This window comes from Ranitomeya imitator, chromosome 1 (genome assembly GCF_032444005.1).
Source record: "Ranitomeya imitator isolate aRanImi1 chromosome 1, aRanImi1.pri, whole genome shotgun sequence".
Taxonomy (NCBI): Eukaryota; Metazoa; Chordata; class Amphibia; order Anura; family Dendrobatidae; genus Ranitomeya; species Ranitomeya imitator.
In genome coordinates, this window is record NC_091282.1 from 1,225,805,112 (window position 1) to 1,225,830,313 (window position 25,202).

At 46.1% G+C, this 25,202-nt stretch overlaps 2 protein-coding genes across 2 annotated transcripts in view; both read left to right on the plus strand.

Moving 5' to 3' along the window:
* The window catches only part of SFXN5 (sideroflexin 5), a 345,747-nt gene that overhangs the window by 114,501 nt on the left and 206,044 nt on the right, over window positions 1-25,202 (plus strand). The window lies entirely within an intron of this gene.
* LOC138658391 (uncharacterized) lies at window positions 21,457-22,485 on the plus strand (the record flags this gene model as incomplete). Its single annotated transcript, XM_069745834.1, has 1 exon — window positions 21,457-22,485. A coding segment is annotated over exon 1 (1,029 nt), but the record flags the coding sequence as incomplete, so codon positions are not given.

Here is a 25,202-nt window from a genome sequence, read left to right on the forward strand (position 1 = left end):
TGGGAAACCACTGGGTAAATCTGACAGGGAGAAGGACTTGGGGATCCTAGTTAATAATAAACTTACCTGGAGCAGCCAGTGCCAGGCAGCAGCTGCCAAGGCAAACAGGATCATGGGGTGCATTAAAAGAGGTCTGGATACACATGATGAGAGCATTATACTGCCTCTGTACAAATCCCTAGTTAGACCGCACATGGAGTACTGTGTCCAGTTTTGGGCACCGGTGCTCAGGAAGGATATAATGGAACTAGAGAGAGTACAAAGGAGGGCAACAAAATTAATAAAGGGGATGGGAGAACTACAATACCCAGATAGATTAGCGAAATTAGGATTATTTAGTCTAGAAAAAAGACGACTGAGGGGCGATCTAATAACCATGTATAAGTATATAAGGGGACAATACAAATATCTCGCTGAGGATCTGTTTATACCAAGGAAGGTGACGGGCACAAGGGGGCATTCTTTGCGTCTGGAGGAGAGAAGGTTTTTCCACCAACATAGAAGAGGATTCTTTACTGTTAGGGCAGTGAGAATCTGGAATTGCTTGCCTGAGGAGGTGGTGATGGCGAACTCAGTCGAGGGGTTCAAGAGAGGCCTGGATGTCTTCCTGGAGCAGAACAATATTGTATCATACAATTATTAGGTTCTGTAGAAGGACGTAGATCTGGGTATTTATTATGATGGAATATAGGCTGAACTGGATGGACAAATGTCTTTTTTCGGCCTTACTAACTATGTTACTATGTTACTATGTTACTATGAGGTGAGCTAGTATGAGCGAGTAGTAGTAATGGAGGTGTGCTAGTATGAGCGAGTAGTAGTAATGGAGGTGTGCTAGTATGAGCGAGTAGTAGTAATGGAGGTGAGCTAGTATGAGCCGGTAGTAGTAATGGAGGTGTGCTAGTATGAGCGAGTAGTAGTAATGGAGGTGAGCTAGTATGAGCCGGTAGTAGTAATGGAGGTGAGCTAGTATGAGAGTAGTAGTAATGGTGGTGTGCTAGTATGAGCGAGTAGTAGTAATGGAGGTGTGCTAGTATGAGCGAGTAGTAGTAATGGAGGTGTGCTAGTATGAGCGAGTAGTAGTAATGGAGGTGAGCTAGTATGAGCGAGTAGTAGTCATGGAGGTGTGCTAGTATGAGCGAGTAGTAGTAGTAATGGAGGTGAGCTAGTATGAGCGAGTAGTAGTAATGGAGGTGAGCTAGTATGAGCCGGTAGTAGTAATGGAGGTGTGCTAGTATGAGCGAGTAGTAGTAATGGAGGTGTGCTAGTATGAGCGAGTAGTAGTAATGGAGGTGAGCTAGTATGAGCGAGTAGTAGTAGTAGTAATGGAGGTGAGCTAGTATGAGCGAGTAGTAGTAATGGAGGTGTGCTAGTATGAGCGAGTAGTAGTAATGGAGGTGAGCTAGTATGAGCGAGTAGTAATAATGGAGGTGTCCTAGTATGAGCGAGTAGTAGTAGTAATGGAGGTTTGCTAGTATGAGCGAGTAGTAGTAATGGAGGTGAGCTAGTATGAGCGAGTAGTAATGGAGGTGTGCTAGTATGAGCGAGTAGTAGTAATGGAGGTGAGCTAGTATGAGCGAGTAGTAGTAATGGAGGTGTGCTAGTATGAGCCGGTAGTAGTAATGGAGGTGAGCTAGTATGAGCGATTAGTAGTACTAGTAATGGAGGTGAGCTAGTATGAGCGAGTAGTAGTAATGGAGGTGAGCTAGTATGAGCGAGTAGTAGTAATGGAGGTGAGCTAGTATGAGCGAGTAGTAGTAGTAGTAATGGAGGTGAGCTAGTATGAGCGAGTAGTAGTAATGGAGGTGAGCTAGTATGAGCGAGTAGTAGTAATGGAGGTGAGCTAGTATGAGCGAGTAGTAGTAATGGAGGTGAGCTAGTATGAGCCGGTAGTAGTAATGGAGGTGAGCTAGTATGAGCGAGTAGTAGTAATGGAGGTGAGCTAGTATGAGCGAGTAGTAGTAGTAGTAATGGAGGTGAGCTAGTATGAGCGAGTAGTTGTAATGAAGGTGAGCTAGTATGAGCGAGTAGTAGTAATGGAGGTGAGCTAGTATGAGCGAGTAGTAGTAATGGAGGTGAGCTAGTATGAGCGAGTAGTAGTCATGGAGGTGTGCTAGTATGAGCGAGTAGTAGTAGTAATGGAGGTGAGCTAGTATGAGCGAGTAGTAGTAATGGAGGTGAGCTAGTATGAGCCGGTAGTAGTAATGGAGGTGAGCTAGTATGAGCGAGTAGTAGTAGTAATGGAGGTGAGCTAGTATGAGCGAGTAGTAGTAGTAATGGAGGTGAGCTAGTATGAGCGAGTAGTAGTAATGGAGGTGAGCTAGTATGAGCGAGTAGTAGTAATGGAGGTGAGCTAGTAGGAGCGAGTAGTAGTAATGGAGGTGAGCTAGTATGAGCGAGTAGTAGTAATGGAGGTGAGCTAGTATGAACGAGTAGTAGTAATGGAGGTGAGCTAGTATGAGCGAGTAGTAGTAATGGAGGTGAGCTAGTATGAGCCGGTAGTAGTAATGGAGGTGAGCTAGTATGAGCGAGTAGTAGTAGTAATGGAGGTGAGCTAGTATGAGCGAGTAGTAGTAGTAATGGAGGTGAGCTAGTATGAGCGAGTAGTAGTAATGGAGGTGAGCTAGTATGAGCGAGTAGTAGTAATGGAGGTGAGCTAGTATGAGCGAGTAGTAGTAATGGAGGTGTCCTAGTATGAGCGAGTAGTAGTAGTAATGGAGGTTTGCTAGTATGAGCGAGTAGTAGTAATGGAGGTGAGCTAGTATGACCGAGTAGTAGTAATGGAGGTGTGCTAGTATGAGCGAGTAGTAGTAATGGAGGTGAGCTAGTATGAGCCGGTAGTAGTAATGGAGGTGTGCTAGTATGAGCCGGTAGTAGTAATGGAGGTGAGCTAGTATGAGCGAGTAGTAGTAATGGAGGTGAGCTAGAATGAGCGAGTAGTAGTAATGGAGGTGAGCTAGTATGAGCGAGTAGTAGAAATGGAGGTGAGCTAGTATGAGCGAGTAGTAGTAATGGAGGTGAGCTAGTATGAGCGAGTAGTAGTAATGGAGGTGTGCTTGTATGAGCGAGTAGTAGTAATGGAGGTGAGCTAGTATGAGCGAGTAGTAGTAATGGAGGTGTGCTAGTATGAGCGAGTAGTAGTAATGGAGGTGTGCTAGTATGAGCGAGTAGTAGTAATGGAGGTGAGCTAGTATGAGCGAGTAGTAGCAATGGAGGTGAGCTAGTATGAACGAGTAGTAGTAATGGAGGTGTGCTAGTATGAGCCGGTAGTAGTAATGGAGGTGAGCTGGTATGAGCTAGTAGTAGTAATGGAGGTGAGCTAGTATGAGCGAGTAGTAGTAATGGAGGTGAGCTAGTATGAGCCGGTAGTAGTAATGGAGGTGTGCTAGTATGAGCGAGTAGTAGTAATGGAGGTGTGCTAGTATGAGCGAGTAGTAGTAATGGAGGTGAGCTAGTATGAGCGAGTAGTAGTAGTAGTAATGGAGGTGAGCTAGTATGAGCGAGTAGTAGTAATGGAGGTGTGCTAGTATGAGCGAGTAGTAGTAATGGAGGTGAGCTAGTATGAGCGAGTAGTAGTAATGGAGGTGTCCTAGTATGAGCGAGTAGTAGTAGTAATGGAGGTTTGCTAGTATGAGCGAGTAGTAGTAATGGAGGTGAGCTAGTATGAGCGAGTAGTAATGGAGGTGTGCTAGTATGAGCGAGTAGTAGTAATGGAGGTGAGCTAGTATGAGCGAGTAGTAGTAATGGAGGTGTGCTAGTATGAGCCGGTAGTAGTAATGGAGGTGAGCTAGTATGAGCGATTAGTAGTACTAGTAATGGAGGTGAGCTAGTATGAGCGAGTAGTAGTAATGGAGGTGAGCTAGTATGAGCGAGTAGTAGTAATGGAGGTGAGCTAGTATGAGCGAGTAGTAGTAGTAGTAATGGAGGTGAGCTAGTATGAGCGAGTAGTAGTAATGGAGGTGAGCTAGTATGAGCGAGTAGTAGTAATGGAGGTGAGCTAGTATGAGCGAGTAGTAGTAATGGAGGTGAGCTAGTATGAGCCGGTAGTAGTAATGGAGGTGAGCTAGTATGAGCGAGTAGTAGTAATGGAGGTGAGCTAGTATGAGCGAGTAGTAGTAGTAGTAATGGAGGTGAGCTAGTATGAGCGAGTAGTTGTAATGGAGGTGAGCTAGTATGAGCGAGTAGTAGTAATGGAGGTGAGCTAGTATGAGCGAGTAGTAGTAATGGAGGTGAGCTAGTATGAGCGAGTAGTAGTCATGGAGGTGTGCTAGTATGAGCGAGTAGTAGTAGTAATGGAGGTGAGCTAGTATGAGCGAGTAGTAGTAATGGAGGTGAGCTAGTATGAGCGAGTAGTAGTAATGGAGGTGTGCTAGTATGAGCGAGTAGTAGTCATGGAGGTGAGCTAGTATGAGCGAGTAGTAGTCATGGAGGTGTGCTAGTATGAGCGAGTAGTAGTAGTAATGGAGGTGAGCTAGTATGAGCGAGTAGTAGTAATGGAGGTGAGCTAGTATGAGCGAGTAGTAGTAATGGAGGTGTGCTAGTATGAGCGAGTAGTAGTAATGGAGGTGAGCTAGTATGAGCGAGTAGTAGTAGTAGTAATGGAGGTGAGCTAGTATGAGCGAGTAGTAGTAATGGAGGTGAGCTAGTATGAGCGAGTAGTAGTAATGGAGGTGAGCTAGTATGAGCGAGTAGTAGTAATGGAGGTGTCCTAGTATGAGCGAGTAGTAGTAGTAATGGAGGTTTGCTAGTATGAGCGAGTAGTAGTAATGGAGGTGAGCTAGTATGAGCGAGTAGTAGTAATGGAGGTGAGCTAGTATGAGCGAGTAGTAGTAATGGAGGTGAGCTAGTATGAGCGAGTAGTAGTAATGGAGGTGAGCTAGTATGAACGAGTAGTAGTAATGGAGGTGAGCTAGTATGAGCGAGTAGTAGTAATGGAGGTGAGCTAGTATGAGCCGGTAGTAGTAATGGAGGTGAGCTAGTATGAGCGAGTAGTAGTAGTAATGGAGGTGAGCTAGTATGAGCGAGTAGTAGTAGTAATGGAGGTGAGCTAGTATGAGCGAGTAGTAGTAATGGAGGTGAGCTAGTATGAGCGAGTAGTAGTAATGGAGGTGAGCTAGTATGAGCGAGTAGTAGTAATGGAGGTGAGCTAGTATGAGCGAGTAGTAGTAATGGAGGTGAGCTAGTATGAGCGAGTAGTAGTAATGGAGGTGAGCTAGTATGAGCCGGTAGTAGTAATGGAGGTGAGCTAGTATGAGCGAGTAGTAGTAGTAATGGAGGTGAGCTAGTATGAGCGAGTAGTAGTAGTAATGGAGGTGAGCTAGTATGAGCGAGTAGTAGTAATGGAGGTGAGCTAGTATGAGCGAGTAGTAGTAATGGAGGTGAGCTAGTATGAGCGAGTAGTAGTAATGGAGGTGTCCTAGTATGAGCGAGTAGTAGTAGTAATGGAGGTTTGCTAGTATGAGCGAGTAGTAGTAATGGAGGTGAGCTAGTATGAGCGAGTAGTAGTAATGGAGGTGTGCTAGTATGAGCGAGTAGTAGTAATGGAGGTGAGCTAGTATGAGCCGGTAGTAGTAATGGAGGTGTGCTAGTATGAGCCGGTAGTAGTAATGGAGGTGAGCTAGTATGAGCGAGTAGTAGTAATGGAGGTGAGCTAGTATGAGCGAGTAGTAGTAATGGAGGTGAGCTAGTATGAGCGAGTAGTAGTAATGGAGGTGAGCTAGTATGAGCGAGTAGTAGTAATGGAGGTGTGCTTGTATGAGCGAGTAGTAGTAATGGAGGTGAGCTAGTATGAGCGAGTAGTAGTAATGGAGGTGTGCTAGTATGAGCGAGTAGTAGTAATGGAGGTGTGCTAGTATGAGCGAGTAGTAGTAATGGAGGTGAGCTAGTATGAGCGAGTAGTAGTAATGGAGGTGAGCTAGTATGAGCGAGTAGTAGTAATGGAGGTGTGCTAGTATGAGCCGGTAGTAGTAATGGAGGTGAGCTGGTATGAGCTAGTAGTAGTAATGGAGGTGAGCTAGTATGAGCCAGTAGTAGTAATGGAGGTGTGCTAGTATGAGCGAGTAGTAGTAATGGAGGTGAGCTAGTATGAGCGAGTAGTAGTAATGGAGGTGAGCTAGTATGAGCGAGTAGTAGTAATGGAGGTGTGCTAGTATGAGCCGGTAGTAGTAATGGAGGTGAGCTGGTATGAGCCGGTAGTAGTAATGGAGGTGAGCTAGTATAAGCGAGTAGTAGTAATGGAGGTGAGCTGGTATGAGCCGGTAGTAGTAATGGAGGTGAGCTAGTATGAGGGAGTAGTAGTAATGGAGGTGTGCTAGTATGAGCGAGTAGTAGTAATGGAGGTGTGCTAGTATGAGCGAGTAGTAGTAATGGAGGTGTGCTAGTATGAGCCAGTAGTAGTAATGGAGGTGAGCTAGTATGAGGGAGTAGTAGTAATGGAGGTGAGCTGGTATGAGGGAGTAGTAGTAATGGAGGTGAGCTGGTATGAGCGAGTAGTAGTAATGGAGGTGAGCTAGTATGAGCGAGTAGTAGTAATGGAGGTGTGCTAGTATGAGGGAGTAGCATTAGTGTCACTGCAATATTCTTAGTAGCATTGTTGATTCAGTGTTGTGCAGCAGTGCTCTTGGTGTATCGCAGTGTTCGGCACTCTTGGTAACATTTTTGGTTCGGTGTTGTACTTCAGTGCTCTTGGTGTATCGCAGTGTTCGGCACTCTTGGTAACATTTTTGGTTCGGTGTTGTACTTCAGTGCTCTTGGTGTATCGCAGTGTTCGGCACTCTTGGTCACAGTCCTCGTTCGGTGTTGTACAGCAGTACTCTTGGTGTATTGCAGTGTTCGGCACTCTTGGTCACAGTCCTCGTTCGGTGTTGTACAGCAGTACTCTTGGTGTATTGCTGTATTCGGCACTCTTGGAAACAGTGTTGGTACGGTGTTGGATAGCAGTGCTCTTGGTGTATCGCAGTGTTTGGCACTCTTGGTAACAGTGTTGGTTCGGTGTTGTATAACAGTACAACTGGATATTAACTGGGAAACAGAAACCTGTGAAACCCATAAAGGCAACAGGTTTCTGCTAATAACCAAGAAAAATTATCTTTCACAATTGGTGCAGAATCCAACCAGAGGAGCAGCACTTTTAGACCTAATACTATCTAATAGACCTGACAGAATAACAAATCTGCAGGTGGTTGGGCATTTAGGAAATAGCGACCACAATATTGTGCAGTTTCACCTGTCTTTCACTAGGGGGACTTGTCAGGGAGTCACAAAAACATTGAACTTTAGGAAGGCAAAGTTTGAACAGCTTAGAGATGCCCTTAATCTGGTAGACTGGGACAATATCCTCAGAAATGAGAATACAGATAATAAATGGGAAATGTTTAAGAACATCCTAAATAGGCAGTGTAAGCGGTTTATACCTTGTGGGAATAAAAGGACTAGAAATAGGAAAAACCCAATGTGGCTAAACAAAGAAGTAAGACAGGCAATTAACAGTAAAAAGAAAGCATTTGCACTACTAAAGCAGGATGGCACCATTGAAGCTCTAAAAAACTATAGGGAGAAAAATACTTTATCTAAAAAACTAATTAAAGCTGCCAAAAAGGAAACAGAGAAGCACATTGCTAAGGAGAGTAAAACTAATCCCAAACTGTTCTTCAACTATATCAATAGTAAAAGAATAAAAACTGAAAATGTAGGCCCCTTAAAAAATAGTGAGGAAAGAATGGTTGTAGATGACGAGGAAAAAGCTAACATATTAAACACCTTCTTCTCCACGGTATTCACGGTGGAAAATGAAATGCTAGGTGAAATCCCAAGACACAATGAAAACCCTATATTAAGGGTCACCAATCTAACCCAAGAAGAGGTGCGAAACCGGCTAAATAAGATTAAAATAGATAAATCTCCGGGTCCGGATGGCATACACCCACGAGTACTAAGAGAACTAAGTAATGTAATAGATAAACCATTATTTCTTATTTTTAGTGACTCTATAGCGACAGGGTCTGTTCCGCAGGACTGGCGCATAGCAAATGTGGTGCCAATATTCAAAAAGGGCTCTAAAAGTGAACCTGGAAATTATAGACCAGTAAGTCTAACCTCTATTGTTGGTAAAATATTTGAAGGGTTTCTGAGGGATGTTATTCTGGATTATCTCAATGAGAATAACTGTTTAACTCCATATCAGCATGGGTTTATGAGAAATCGCTCCTGTCAAACCAATCTAATCAGTTTTTATGAAGAGGTAAGCTATAGACTGGACCACGGTGAGTCATTGGACGTGGTATATCTCGATTTTTCCAAAGCGTTTGATACCGTGCCGCACAAGAGGTTGGTACACAAAATGAGAATGCTTGGTCTGGGGGAAAATGTGTGTAAATGGGTTAGTAACTGGCTTAGTGATAGAAAGCAGAGGGTGGTTATAAATGGTATAGTCTCTAACTGGGTCGCTGTGACCAGTGGGGTACCGCAGGGGTCAGTATTGGGACCTGTTCTCTTCAACATATTCATTAATGATCTGGTAGAAGGTTTACACAGTAAAATATCGATATTTGCAGATGATACAAAACTATGTAAAGCAGTTAATACAAGAGAAGATAGTATTCTGCTACAGATGGATCTGGATAAGTTGGAAACTTGGGCTGAAAGGTGGCAGATGAGGTTTAACAATGATAAATGTAAGGTTATACACATGGGAAGAGGGAATCAATATCACCATTACACACTGAACGGGAAACCACTGGGTAAATCTGACAGGGAGAAGGACTTGGGGATCCTAGTTAATGATAAACTTACCTGGAGCAGCCAGTGCCAGGCAGCAGCTGCCAAGGCAAACAGGATCATGGGGTGCATTAAAAGAGGTCTGGATACACATGATGAGAGCATTATACTGCCTCTGTACAAATCCCTAGTTAGACCGCACATGGAGTACTGTGTCCAGTTTTGGGCACCGGTGCTCAGGAAGGATATAATGGAACTAGAGAGAGTACAAAGGAGGGCAACAAAATTAATAAAGGGGATAGGAGAACTACAATACCCAGATAGATTAGCGAAATTAGGATTATTTAGTCTAGAAAAAAGACGACTGAGGGGCGATCTAATAACCATGTATAAGTATATAAGGGGACAATACAAATATCTCGCTGAGGATCTGTTTATACCAAGGAAGGTGACGGGCACAAGGGGGCATTCTTTGCGTCTGGAGGAGAGAAGGTTTTTCCACCAACATAGAAGAGGATTCTTTACTGTTAGGGCAGTGAGAATCTGGAATTGCTTGCCTGAGGAGGTGGTGATGGCGAACTCAGTCGAGGGGTTCAAGAGAGGCCTGGATGTCTTCCTGGAGCAGAACAATATTGTATCATACAATTATTAGGTTCTGTAGAAGGACGTAGATCTGGGTATTTATTATGATGGAATATAGGCTGAACTGGATGGACAAATGTCTTTTTTCGGCCTTACTAACTATGTTACTATGTTACTCTTGGTGTATTGCAGTATTCGGCACTCTTGGAAACTGTTGGTTCGGTGTTGTACAGCAGTACTCTTGGTGTATTGCAGTATTCGGCACTCTTGGAAACTGTTGGTTCGGTGTTGTATAGCAGCACTCTTGGTGTATTGCAGTATACGGCACTCTTGGTAACAGTGTTGGTTCGGTGTTGTACTGCAGTACTCTTGGTGTATTGCAGTATACGGCACTCTTGGTAACAGTGTTGGTTCGGTGTTGTACTGCAGTACTCTTGGTGTATTGCAGTATACGGCACTCTTGGTAACAGTGTTGGTTCGGTGTTCTACAGTAGTACTCTTGGTGTATTGCAGTATACGGCACTCTTGGTAACAGTGTTGGTTCGGTGTTCTACAGCAGTACTCTTGGTGTATTGCAGTATACGGCACTCTTGGTAACAGTGTTGGTTCGGTGTTGTACAGCAGTATTCTTGGTGTATCGCAGTATTCGGCACTCTTGGTAATTGTTGGTTCGGTGTTGTACAGCAGTACTCTTGGTGTATTGCAGTATTCGGCACTCTTGGTAACAGTGTTGGTTCGGTGTTCTACAGCAGTACTCTTGGTGTATTGCAGTATACGGCACTCTTGGTAACAGTGTTGGTTCGGTGTTGTATAGCAGTACTCTTGGTGTATTGCAGTATACGGCACTCTTGGTAACAGTGTTGGTTCGGTGTTGTACAGCAGTATTCTTGGTGTATTGCAGTATTCGGCACTCTTGGTAACAGTGTTGGTTCGGTGTTGTACTGTAGTACTCTTGGTGTATTGCAGTATACGGCACTCTTGGTAACAGTGTTGGTTCGGTGTTGTACTGCAGTACTCTTGGTGTATTGCAGTATACGGCACTCTTGGTAACAGTGTTGGTTCGGTGTTCTACAGCAGTACTCTTGGTGTATTGCAGTATACGGCACTCTTGGTAACAGTGTTGGTTCGGTGTTCTACAGCAGTACTCTTGGTGTATTGCAGTATACGGCACTCTTGGTAACAGTGTTGGTTCGGTGTTGTACAGCAGTATTCTTGGTGTATCGCAGTATTCGGCACTCTTGGTAATTGTTGGTTCGGTGTTGTACAGCAGTACTTTTGGTGTATTGCAGTATTCGGCACTCTTGGTAACAGTGTTGGTTCGGTGTTGTACAGCAGTACTCTTGGTGTATTGCAGTATTCGGCACTCTTGGTAACAGTGTTGGTTCGGTGTTGTATAGCAGTACTCTTGGTGTATTGCAGTATACGGCACTCTTGGTAACAGTGTTGGTTCGGTGTTCTACAGCAGTACTCTTGGTGTATTGCAGTATACGGCACTCTTGGTAACAGTGTTAGTTCGGTGTTGTATAGCAGTACTCTTGGTGTATTGCAGTATACGGCACTCTTGGTAACAGTGTTGGTTCGGTGTTGTACAGCAGTATTCTTGGTGTATCGCAGTATTCGGCACTCTTGGTAATTGTTGGTTCGGTGTTGTACTGCAGTACTCTTGGTGTATTGCAGTATTCGGCACTCTTGGTAACAGTGTTGGTTCGGTGTTCTACAGCAGTACTCTTGGTGTATTACAAATAAAAGTAAATACAAATGGTGGCGCAAAATGTAAGAAAAAGGAGGGGAAAGGCTATAAATCCTTGCTGCAATACCAAACCAACCTCCACACTAGGTTGGTAAGAAAGTAAATAATACAATAAAATGATGCACCTAAGTGCAAACAGGTGTGCGCTTGATAATAGCCTCTAAAATATCAATAGCTCCAATAGGTGGTGGAAATAGACCGTAGTTGCTCTATATATATATACCACAAAGGTAGTTATAGATATCCGTAGTGGATATGTAGGATTACAACATAGAAGTTCCTACCTTCAAAGGAAGGACTGTAATGAATAAAGAGTCTGTGATGAATAAAATCCTTCTCGTGCTGCCGCTGTATTTTCAGGAGGCTCCAGGTACAGAGCGCCGTAATAAAGTCCACATAGGTGGCTACCCCGGCCGGTAGCAGCCACCTAAAACGAGCCTTCGGGTTGGAGCGGGGTCCCGGAACAACAGACGCCGCGCGGTGCAGGAGCGGTGAGTCTAAGTGAACCGAAGGACCTGTGTGACGTGCGCAGTCACGTGACCGTTCCCAGAGCCCGAGAGTGAGTACGGAACGATGTGAGGGTCAATCTACCAACGCGTTTCTGAGACTGCTGTCTCCTTCTTCAGGGTTAACCCTTACCCCGTACTCTTCCTCCTTATATAGTTTCTCGTGGCAAAGTCCCATTATTGAAATCCAAAAAGTTCAGAGCCGATATTCAAGCCTCTAGGTGCAATAGTGTCTAGGACAAAGATCCACTTTGTTTCGGCTCTGGACATAGCTTTGATGTAATCGCCTCCTCTCCAGTGGCGTACTACTTTCGCTATACCTGACACTTTCATCTGATGTGTCCTCCCTTCATGATGTTCAATAAAATGCTGAGACAGTGGGTGACCCATAAATTTATTTTTGATATTACGGATATGTTCCCCTATTCTGGTTTTCAACGGTCGTTTTGTCCTCCCTACGTATAATTTTCCACACGGACATTCTATGATGTATATTACTCCGGAGGTTGTGCACGTCACAAAGTCCTTAATTGGGAATTCTCTGTCCCCTTTTCTGATGTTTGTGCATTTCTGTGTAATGGTTTGATTGCATATATTACATTTGTGACATGGAAAAAAATCCTTTCAATTTAGTGTGGAAAATGGAGGACTGTATAAAAGACTGTTTATTTTGAATAGTTGGTGCAATCAAATTCCCCAAATTTTGGGACTTTTTATATATAAACCGGGGTTTTTCCGTAATCACGTCTCCCAGTATCTTGTCACTTTTTAAAATGTGCCAATGTTTCCTAACAATTTTACGTAAAATATTAGAGTTAGTATTATATTTAGTAATAATAGGAACGCAATCTGTGTTTTCTGCAATTTTTTTGGGGGCGGGATGAATAAGTTCCTCTCTTGTTCTGGAGAGGGCCATATCTCTCGACTTCTCCAACATGTTCATATCATACCCTTTCTCCAAGAATTTATTTGTTAATTTAGATGCCTCCATATTGAAATCCTGGGATCTCGAACAATTACGATGAATCCTGATGTACTGGCTTTTAGGAATATTAAGAAGCCAGTTTGGCAAGTGACAACTGTCCAGCGGGATGTAACTATTTGTGTCCGTTGGTTTACTGAAAGTGCATGTTTGGATTTTATGGTCCTCAATAAAAATTCTTAAGTCTAAAAAATGAATATTTGTGGTACTGGTGGTGGAGGTGAAATTTAAAAAATATGAATTTTTATTAATATCCTTTAAAAACTGGTTAAGAGAATCCCACCCACCAGACCAAATAAAAATGACATCATCTATAAAACGCCACCAGAGGACCAGGTTCGCGTGCGGTTTATAGATGATGTCATTTTTATTTGGTCTGGTGGGTGGGATTCTCTTAACCAGTTTTTAAAGGATATTAATAAAAATTCATATTTTTTAAATTTCACCTCCACCACCAGTACCACAAATATTCATTTTTTAGACTTAAGAATTTTTATTGAGGACCATAAAATCCAAACATGCACTTTCAGTAAACCAACGGACACAAATAGTTACATCCCGCTGGACAGTTGTCACTTGCCAAACTGGCTTCTCAATATTCCTAAAAGCCAGTACATCAGGATTCATCGTAATTGTTCGAGATCCCAGGATTTCAATATGGAGGCATCTAAATTAACAAATAAATTCTTAGAGAAAGGGTATGATATGAACATGTTGGAGAAGTCGAGAGATATGGCCCTCTCCAGAACAAGAGAGGAACTTATTCATCCCGCCCCCCAAAAAATTGCAGAAAACACAGATTGCGTTCCTATTATTACTAAATATAATACTAACTCTAATATTTTACGTAAAATTGTTAGGAAACATTGGCACATTTTAAAAAGTGACAAGATACTGGGAGACGTGATTACGGAAAAACCCCGGTTTATATATAAAAAGTCCCAAAATTTGGGGAATTTGATTGCACCAACTATTCAAAATAAACCGTCTTTTATACAGTCCTCCATTTTCCACACTAAATTGAAAGGATTTTTTTCCATGTCACAAATGTAATATATGCAATCAAACCATTACACAGAAATGCACAAACATCAGAAAAGGGGACAGAGAATTCCCAATTAAGGACTTTGTGACGTGCACAACCTCCGGAGTAATATACATCATAGAATGTCCGTGTGGAAAATTATACGTAGGGAGGACAAAACGACCGTTGAAAACCAGAATAGGGGAACATATCCGTAATATCAAAAATAAATTTATGGGTCACCCACTGTCTCAGCATTTTATTGAACATCATGAAGGGAGGACACATCAGATGAAAGTGTCAGGTATAGCGAAAGTAGTACGCCACTGGAGAGGAGGCGATTACATCAAAGCTATGTCCAGAGCCGAAACAAAGTGGATCTTTGTCCTAGACACTATTGCACCTAGAGGCTTGAATATCGGCTCTGAACTTTTTCGATTTCAATAATGGGACTTTGCCAGGAGATACTATATAAAGAGGAAGAGTACGGGGTAAGGGTTAACCCTGAAGAAGGAGACAGCAGTCTCAGAAACGCGTTGGTAGATTGACCCTCACATCGTTCCGTACTCACTCTCGGGCTCTGGGAACGGTCACGTGACTGCGCACGTCACACAGGTCCTTCGGTTCACTTAGACTCACCGCTCCTGCACCGCGCGGCGTCTGTTGTTCCGGGACCCCGCTCCAACCCGAAGGCTCGTTTTAGGTGGCTGCTACCGGCCGGGGTAGCCACCTATGTGGACTTTATTACGGCGCTCTGTACCTGGAGCCTCCTGAAAATACAGCGGCAGCACGAGAAGGATTTTATTCATCACAGACTCTTTATTCATTACAGTCCTTCCTTTGAAGGTAGGAACTTCTATGTTGTAATCCTACATATCCACTACGGATATCTATAACTACCTTTGTGGTATATATATATAGAGCAACTACGGTCTATTTCCACCACCTATTGGAGCTATTGATATTTTAGAGGGTATTATCAAGCGCACACCTGTTTGCACTTAGATGCATCATTTTATTGTATTATATACTCTTGGTGTATTGCAGTGTTCGGCACTCTTGGTAACAGTCTTGGTTCGGTGATGTACAGCATTACTCTTGGTGTATCACAGTATATGGCACTATTGGAAACAGTGTTGGTTCGGTGTTGTACAGCAGTACTCTTGGTAACAGTGTTGGTTCGGTGTTGTATAACAGTACTCTTGGTGTATTGCAGTATTCGGCACTCTTGGTAAGTGTTGGTTCGGTGTTGTACAGCAGTACTCTTGGTGTATTGCAGTATTCGGCACTCTTGGTAAGTGTTGGTTCGGTGTTGTACAGCAGTACTCTTGGTGTATTGCAGTATTCGGCACTCTTGGTAAGTGTTGGTTCGGTGTTGTACAGCAGTACTCTTCGTGTATTGCAGTATTCGGCACTCTTGGTCACAGTCTTCGTTCGATGTTGTACAGCAGTACTCTAGGTGTATTGCAGTATTCGGCACTCTTGGTAACAGTGTTGTTTCGGTGTTGTACAGCTGTACTCTTGGTGTATTGCAGTGTTCGGCACTCTTGGTAACAGTGTTGGTTCAGTGTTGTACAGCAGTGCTCTTGGTGTACCGCAGTATACGGCACTCTTGGTAACAGTGTTGGTTCGGTGTGGTACAGCAGTACTCTTGGTGTATTGCAGTATTCGGTACTCTCGGTCACAGTCTTCGTTCGATGTTGTACAGCAGTGCTCTTGGTGTCTTGCAGTGTTCGGCACTCTTGGTAACAGTGTTGGTTCGGAGTTGTACAGCTGTACTCTTGGTGTATTGCAGTGTTCGGCACTCTTGGTAACAGTGTTGGTTCGGTGTTGTACAGCAGTACTCTTGGTATATCGCAGTGTTTGGCACTCTTGGTAACAGTGTTGGTTCGGTGTTGTATAGCAGTACTCTTGGTGTATTGCAGTATTCGGCACTCTTGGTAACAGTGTTGGTTCGGTGTTGTACAGCAGTGCTCTTGGTGTCTTGCAGTGTTCGGCACTCTTGGTAACAGTGTTGGTTCGGTGTTGTACTGCAGTACTCTTGGTATATCGCAGTGTTTGGCACTCTTGGTAACAGTATTGGTTCGGTGTTGTACAGCAGCACTCTTGGTGTATTGAAGTATTCCGCACTCTTGGTAACAATCTTGGTTCGGTGTTGTACAGCAGTACTCTTGGTGTATCGCAGTGTTTGGCACTCTTGGTAACAGTGTTGGTTTGGTGTTGTATAGCAGTACTCTTGGTGTATCGCAGTGTTTGGCACTCTTGATAACAGTGTTGGTTTGGTGTTGTATAGCAGTACTCTTGGTGTATCGCAGTGTTTGGCACTCTTGGTAACAGTGTTGGTTCGGTGTTGTACAGCAGCACTCTTGGTGTATTGAAGTATTCCGCACTCTTGGTAACAATCTTGGTTCGGTGTTGTACAGCAGTACTCTTGGTGTATCGCAGTGTTTGGCACTCTTGGTAACAGTGTTGGTTTGGTGTTGTATAGCAGTACTCTTGGTGTATCGCAGTGTTTGGCACTCTTGGTAACAGTGTTGGTTCGGTGTTGTACAGCAGTACTCTTGGTGTATCGCAGTGTTTGGCACTCTTGGTAACAGTGTTGGTTCGGTGTTGTACTGCAGTACTCTTGGTGTATCGCAGTATTCGGCACTCTTGGTAACAGTGTTGGTTTGGTGTTGTACTGCAGTGCTCTTGGTGTATTGCAGTATTCGGCACTCTTGGTAACATTTTTGGTTCGGTGTTGTACTTCAGTGCTCTTGGTGTATTGTAGTATTTGGCACTCTTGGTAACAGTGTTGATTCGGTGTTGTACAGCAGTACTCTTGGTATATTGCAGTATTCCGCACTCCTGGTAACATTTTTGGTTCAGTGTTATACAGCAGTACTCTTGGTGTATCGCAGTATTCGGCACTCTTGGTAACAGTGTTGGTTCGGTGTTGTACTGCAATACTCTTGGTGTATCGCAGTGTTTGGCACTCTTGGTAACAGTGTTGGTTTGGTGTTGTATAGCAGTACTCTTGGTGTATCGCAGTATTCGGCACTCTTGGTATCAGTGTTGGTTCGGTGTTGTACAGCTGTACTCTTGGTGTATTGCAGTATTCGGCACTCTTGGTATCAGTGTTGGTTCGGTGTTGTACAGCAGTGCTCTTGGTGTATTGCAGTATTCGGCACTCTTGGTATCAGTGTTGGTTCGGTGTTGTACAGCTGTACTCTTGGTGTATTGCAGTATTCGGCACTCTTGGTATCAGTGTTGGTTCGGTGTTGTACAGCTGTACTCTTGGTGTATTGCAGTATTCGGCAGTATTAGTAATGGTGTCATGCCATGAGGTCCCGGTCAGCGTGTCCTTGTTGTTTTCATTTTTGGGGTCACCTGCAGTGATGGATCGCTCCATGTCTGGCGGTGTTGCGCTGGTGCAGAGGATGGTGGCATGTTGGAATTCATTCGTGATCTGAGGTCACCTGTCCATGTCAGTCTTCACTCGGACCCTCTTATATAATAGTGGCCTCGTCTCCCCCGTCACAATGTTTATTTTTCATTTATCTGTGCTCTGAGCCTGTAATCCTGTAATAAGGGGCAGAGATAACGGTCGGACGCGGCTCCTGGTAATCCTCGCTGTTTTAGAGGCAATTAGTACAGTAATTTGATCTGATGGGTGCTCGCACTCCGACGCCGCCTCCCTGCGCTCAATCACGGCTCTAGTGTGATAAGGATTCAATATAATCCGTCCCATACGGCCGCGCAATGAGGGGGGCCCCAACACGTAATTGGGGCTCATCTTCATCACTGATCCTATAAGCCCCCCACTGTCACCCTATACGCTCAGATCTTTAATGTCCGTCTCTGAGGGTATCTCATAGGCAAGGTGGTAGCCGGCGGATGTACTTGGCTGCCGGAGAGCCCATTATAAATCATTAGGATGCTCCGGTGAGATCACCAAAAACCTCAGATCTTGCAGAGGTTCCCTTCAAACTTGGCAACGCCCTGTGTGGTACAGTGTCACCATATCGAGGAATGGTGTTTCAACTTTATCGTCACTTTAAGTCATTTATTCCTATGTCTAAAACAGTCCCCTGTCTCTGCATTTACATACTGTGATCTTTCGCATGACTGCAGTGTAGAGAATGGCGGACAGATATGACAGCAGCCTACATCAAGTAAAAAGCAATCTATATTATATATATATATAAAGCTGAGTGTATTTGTGTGTGTATATATCAAACCACGCCCACTCCACATAGCCCCGCCCATAGCTACACTCCCTCCACACGGCCAATGCTGTTAGCGCACACGGGCAGAGACACATTCACCTCGAAAGCCAACCTGCAAAACTCACCGGCTGCGACGTTCCAGCTGCTGTGAGCTACAATCACGGCCGCCGCCGAATATCGGTGCACGGCAGGGACAGGCCACATTCTAACTCCGTGTTGTCTAGAATGGAGTTGCTCCTGTGAGGCATGACATCAAGGGAAAGGGAGGAGCCTCACGGATTACACATGACAGGAAGTTGCTGTGCATGTGTGAGGGGAAAATGAGAGGAGTGAGAGGAAAATAGTGGAGTGAAGGGAAAATGACAGGTGTGAGGGGGAAAATGAGAGATGTGAGGGGGAAAATGAGAGGAATGAGGGGGAAAATGAGAGGCGTGAGGGGAAAATAGTGGAGTGAAGGGAAAATGACAGGTGTGAGGGGGAAAATGACAGGTGTGAGGGGAAAATGAGAGGAATGAGGGGGAAAATGAGAGGAATGAGGGGTAAATGAGAGGAGTGAGTGGGAAAATGACTGGTGTGAGGGGGAAAATGAGAGGAGTGAGGGGGAAAATGAGGAGTGAGGGGGAAAATGACTGGTGTGAGGGGGAAAGTGAGGGGGAGAATGAAAGATGTGAGGGGGAAATGAGAGGAGTGAGGGGAAAATGAGGAGTGAGGGGGAAAATAGTGGAGTGAAGGGAAAATGACAGGTGTGAGGGGGGAGAATGAGAGGAGTGAGGGGGAGAATGAGAGATGTGAGGGGAAAAATGAGAGGAGTGACGGGGAAAATGAGAGGAGTGAGGGGAAAATGACTGGTGTGAGGGGAAAGTGAGAGGAGTGAGGGGGAGAATGAGAGGAGTGAGGGGGAGAATGAAAATCTGTAGTGTTGAACATATGATGTGAAATGTTTTTATGTGCAATATAATCATTATAATTTGTTATAACTAACCACAGTTAGTTACTATACCCGGGCAACGCCGGGCTCTTCAGCTAGTATCTCATACTCTAAAGAAAAAACTGCTGGTAAGCTAGAACCCAGAACCAATCCGACCCAAGAGAATAAAGCTAAAAGTGAGACCTAGAACTACACCCATAAATTATTTCAGACCCCAAGCCACACGCCCAAGATTTATCAGACCCTAAACTGTTGCCCAAGGTTAATAAGACCCCAAACCGGTGCCCAAGGTTATCAGACCTGAAAGCGGTGTACAAGATTGATTTAGACGTTAGAAAAGGACTAAGCCCAGACAAATATTTCAGACCCAAAACCAGCCTCTCAAAATGAATCAGGTCCCCCTTCTAAATTCATTCAGACCCCTGATCTGAATACCACATTACTTCATACCCTTTCATTAATTTAGACCACTGACTGCATCCCATGTGTCCTTTTTGGCCAATACCCAACCGCTAATTCAATTCAGACCTGTGAGGAAACTGTATAATATCAGTAGTAGTTTCTCTGCCTTTTAGCACCATAGCTGAGGGAATTCTGCACTCCTAACCATGGTGCTGAGAAACACATGGTCGCTGTAAAACCCCACTCTTTTTCCCCTTCCCATTACTTCAGAGTTTAGCTTTCCTTCTCAGAGAGTGTGGGGGTTTTAGGAGAGCCACGGTATTTACGACCGGCATTTCCTGCCGTGTAAGCTCTTGTCCAGCTATAAGTGAACTAGAAACTTCTAGAAATTCATGAAAGTCCTTTGTTTGGTTTTTGTAAGATATTAGGCAAACATTTTAAGTTAAGAATACGAAAATATATATTCTTAGAGTCCATCGGAGGATCTATCTAACACTCTAAGCACGGGCTTCTAACTCCATCTGGTAAAAAAGTAGGGATTTCTCTGTAAATATGTATCCCAGATAGGACATATTTGATCTCATTAGAATGCCCACGTTAATCCGAGATAAATGCTGGGTTTGTTATGACTATGACATGTTTTGTAGCGAAGTTATAGAAATTAGAGAAAATAGTTTAAAGTTTACTCAGAAGGTAGAGAGAGGAGGGTCTGGATAAGCCAGCCTTTCTGTGATGTCACAGCCTTAAGGTTTTAAGTGTCTGGCAGGCTCTGAGGAGTCACTTCTTCTTGACTTCTGCTCTCCTCCTGAAGCCAGCAGCACGTCCAATGAGCTGGGACGTATGGTTGCCTGCCATGCTTTGAACATGTGAGTGTTACCTTTTCTCATTTAATCCCTGTTTATTTCATAATTACCCTTGTACATATTTGCAATTGTCTCATTTGTAACATCTTTGTAAAATATTTTGATAAAACACTGCCTGAAACTTTTGATGGGGTATATTATTTAATACTAGTTCTTTCTCCTGTTCTAAACCGTACCCTAAGTCTCTTGAAGGGAAAATACGCTACTGTTGTGTTGGGTTAGCTTCGGACCCGTTTAATCGAAGCTGGTGGCGGAGATACCGTGTGCAGGCTTTTGGGGTGCTGCTGTAGCGACTGCAGCGTTGATAATTATTGTTCCTGCCTAAGTGGGAGTAGTTTATCGCGTCGCTGCAGCGTGCCCAATAGCCAGTACATAGCAGGCAGCCTGTCTGGCGACTAATTACCCTAGGTGCAGTACCTAATCTGACCTGAGAGTAAGGGGGGCGCCAGAGAGCTGCAAGTGTTAAGTGGAACTGTAAGCGGGATATACATAAATCCCTGCAGTTCGTGGTACATAGAAAAGCAGTGGGATACCTAAAATAAGCCCCTGCTGTAAACTAAGAGGTCAATAGTCTTGTGTGTGGTTTTTTCATCACATCGTGGAGTGGAGGGATAACTAAGATAAGCCCCCCTGCACATGTGATAGCCGTCTGTTGGCCTAACGTCACCTCAATCCGTGACGTAGGGGTGACGGTCACGGTGTGAATCGTGACAAATTGGTGGCAAGGCGGCACGATATCTTAGAGCATTAGTGATTTGGTTTGAGTAATCATTCCTCTCACTAAAAACTTGCAGAAAGTTCTCGTCACTAAAAACTTGCAGAAAGTTCTCGCGAGGACTCTGCGCAAATAAGTTTGGAGAACGAACTCAGTGTTTTATTAGTCTTGAGACAATTGCGTACTGGTAATTATCCCCTTCTCTTCGTTTTTCTGTCCTATCTTTTATTTGGCAACCATGGTTGTGCTGGGAGAAACCTTTTATGAGCAGCAGACCAAAGACACCCTTATTGCCTTATGCAAGACACAGCACATTGACTTTGCAAGCAAAAACAAAGCCCAACTGGTCGCAGATCTGGTGCAATGGGAAGCCGCTCTAGACCGCTCTCAGAGCTCAGAGGCCGCAGAAGCCAGCACCAGTGAACGTGGTGCTGCAGCAGAGGTCCAACCACTGAATGCTGGCCCTGTTAGCAATCCGGGCGAATTGGACCCCCACCTGCAGGCGGCCCTGAAAGAATTCCCCACTGACGACCATGAGGGACGTCGGCAGCTGATTCAGCAATACCGGCAGGAGGCCCAGGCCCAGCAAGCTGAGAGAGAGGCCCGAGCTGAGAGAGAGGCCCGAGCTGAGCGAGAGGCCCAGGCCCAGCGAGCCGAGCGGCAAGCGAAGCGGGAGTACCAGCTGCAGTTAGCCCAACTGAAAATGCAGGGGTCGTCCCAGACCAACCGTGAGCCCAGCAGCGCTCAGATACCTAAGCCCCGGCCCGATCACTTCCCTGTAATGGAGAAGGACGGAGACTTGGACACGTTTCTGCGGGCCTTTGAGAAAGCCTGCAGACAGTACCGGCTGCCTACAGATGAATGGGCACGATACCTGACACCAGGGCTGAGAGGCAAAGCTCTGGAGGCGTTTGCTGCCCTCCCTCAAGAACAAGATGGAGACTATGAGGCCATCAAGCAGGCCCTGATAGCAAAGTACCAGCTTACTCCCGAGGTGTACCGTAGAAAGTTCCGGACCCTCCAACGTGGCCCTCACGACAGTTACAGTGATGTGGTGCACGGACTGGGGACCCACTTTGACCAGTGGACCCAAGGACTGTCAGTGACCACCTTTCCACAGCTGCGAGACCTGATGATCAAAGACCAGTTCTTTCATCTTTGCCCAGCTGAGGTGCGACAGTTCGTGATGGACAGAGAACCCAAAGACGTGACGAAAGCAGCGCAGATTGACGATGCCTATGAGGCCAACCGTAGATCGGAAGTGCGGAAGCCAGTCACCACCAGCTGGAGAGGGGGTAAGCCTGCAACCAACGCCAGTATCCCTGCCAGCCAACACACCAGAGGTCCTGGCCCCGTGGCCAACAGCACCAGACCTACCACCGAACCTCGCAAGTGTTACACCTGCAATCAGACTGGTCATCTCAGTCCCTCCTGCCCAACCAAGCAGAAGAACACCCCAGCCAAGGCCCCAGGGCCTAATGCAGCAGTTCTTTTGGTGGGTGGTGTGGTTGGGAGGGTGTGTGACAACGTACAGCACGTCACTGTGGGAGGCCATGTTGCTACAGGCCTCAAGGACACTGGGGCTGAACGAACCCTCATCCGACCCGACCTGGCGGCCCCTGAAGAAATCATTCCAGGGAAAACCCTAACGGTCAGTGGGATTGGGGGCATCAGCTGTCCCTTACCGATGGCCCGGGTTTTTATTGATTGGGGTGCTGGGAGCGGGGTGAAGGAAGTGGGGCTGTCTGATAATTTGCCCACTGATGTTTTGTTGGGGACAGATTTGGGGAGGTTGGTTGCATACTACGTCCCTGACACCCCTCCCCAATCTACTTATAAGGGTAACGTTAACCCTGATGATGATGATGATGATGATGATGATGATGATGATGATGATGATGATGATGATGATGATGGGAAATCGCACGTGTTACCTGACCATGCTTTATCTTGTAATGATGCATCTAATAACCATTTTTTTCCTAGGATTGATGGTGAAAATGTGGTACCTGTGCCAGCTGAACCTGATAATGATTTTTCTGTGAAGGTTAATGTGTCCATAGGTACAGGTGTTCCCAGCCACGTCGCTCTGCGGAGTGAGACGGCTGAGGAACCCCTAACAGGGGCAAGTGTCGGTGCTACAGGAAATGGGGAGATGCATGGGAACCGTGAGGAAGGTGATGCCATGAAGGTGACCAGTGCCACCGAGGAAGGTAACTGGCCCATAAGTAGCACTGCCCCTGGAGTGTTGGGGGTGGATGGGGAGGTAGAGCCCATAGCCACGCCGGCTGATGGGACTGTAGAAACCCCCGGGGAGACAGCCTACGTAGCTGCTGTCACCCGCAGTCAGAGTGCCCGGAACGCAGATAACTGTCAGCCTTCCAGGCCCTCCTCAGTCATCACTGTGACTGAACCAGAGGTGGACCCAGAGCAGGTCCAAGAGGGTTCCCGTGGGGAAGGGACCCTGACGTCGCTTCTGGCTTCCCCTAGCCAGGAGTTTCAGGCCGCTCTGCACACAGATGCGAGCCTAGAGAGTTTGAGACAACTTGCCGGGACGCACTTCTCCGAGGCTGATAAGGAGAAGGTGTTCTGGGAACGAGGAATGTTATACCGGGAGACCGTACCCGGAGAATCAGAAAAGGAGTGGTTGAGGGAAAGACAGCTGGTCGTCCCGCAGCAATTCCGGGGTGAGTTGTTGCGGATTGCCCATGAGATCCCGCTAGCTGGACACTTGGGGATCAGCAAAACTAAGGCCCGGCTGTCTCAACACTTCTATTGGCCTAAGATGGGGACAGATGGGTCTAACTACTGCCGCTCCTGTATCACTTGTCAAAGAGTGGGGAAGGCGGGGCCTGCTCTTAAGGCTCCCCTGATCCCTTTGCCAGTGATAGAGGAGCCTTTCCAGAGGATCGCAGTGGACATTGTGGGCCCGCTGTCCGTCCCCAGCAGCTCTGGAAAGCGATACATCCTTACTGTGGTAGACTATGCTACCCGTTACCCAGAGGCAGTAGCTCTGTCGTCAACTAGGGCAGATAAGGTGGCGGATGCCCTGTTGGCTATCTTTTCACGTGTAGGATTTTCCAGGGAAATGCTTACTGATCAAGGGACCCAATTTATGTCTCGCCTAATGGAGGCTCTCTGTAAGAGAATGCAGGTGAAGCACCCGGTATCGAGTGCGTATCACCCACAGACCAATGGCTTGTGTGAACGCTTCAATGGTACCCTCAAACAGATGTTACGCATGCTGGTTGAGACTCAAGGGCGCGACTGGGAGCGGTACCTCCCACACCTGCTGTTCGCTTACGAGAGGTTCCGCAGGCCTCGACGGGGTTCTCCCCCTTCAAGCTCCTGTACGGCAGGCGAGTCCGGGGACCCCTTGGGTTAGTAAGAGAATCCTGGGAAGAGGAGCCGAACCCTTCTGAAGTGTCCATAGTGGAGTATGTCATGCGCTTCCGTGACAAGATGCAGACCTTGACGCAGTTGGTGCATAACATGACGCAGGCTCAGGCTGACCAGAAGCACTGGTACAACCAGAACGCCCGGGAGCGGACCTACCACGTGGGTCAAAAGGTGTGGGTGCTGGTCCCCGTACCAACGGATAAGCTTCAGGCAGCCTGGGAGGGCCCGTACGTCGTCCACCAACAGCTCAACCCGGTCACGTACGTGGTCACGCTTGACCACGCTCGGGGTAGGCGAAAGGCCTTTCACGTCAACATGATGAAGGCTCATCACGAACGTGAACCTTTCGTCCTACCGGTCTGCAGCTTGCCCGAAGACGGGGAGGAAGACACCCTCCTGGACATGCTGGCCCAAGCCAAGGCCAATGGGTCCATCGAGGACGTGGAGGTAAGCGCCTCGTTAACTGAACCACAGCGGTTGCAGTTGCAAACCACACTGGAACCCTTCCGGGTCGTGTTCTCCAACCGACCTGGGAGGACTCAGTTAGCAGTCCACGAGGTGGACACCGGGAATCACGCCCCACTACGGCGAACACCTTATCGAATCTCTGACCAGGTGCAGCAGATTATGCGCCAAGAGATCGATGAGATGTTACAGCTGGGGGTGATTCGATGGTCAAAGAGCACGTGGGCATCATCTGTAGTTCTCGTGCCAAAGAAGGACCGGACCACCCGTTTCTGCGTGGACTACAGGGGGCTCAACGCCATCACAGCCTCCGACGCGCACCCAATGCCGCGCATCGAGGAGCTGCTGGATAAGTTAGCTGGCGCAAATTACCTAACAATAATGGATCTGAGTCGAGGATACTGGCAGATTACCCTGAGCCCCGAGGCGCAGGAGAAGTCCGCCTTTATCACACCTTTTGGACTGTACGAGTCCACGGTCATGCCCTTCGGCATGAAGAATGCCCTTGCCACTTTCCAGCGGATGGTCAACCTCCTGCTTCAGGGACTGGAGAAGTACGCCGTGGCGTACTTGGATGACATTGCCATCTTCAGTTCCTCCTGGGAGGAACACCTGCAGCATCTCGAGGAGGTGCTCAGGCGAATTCACCAAGCAGGACTGACT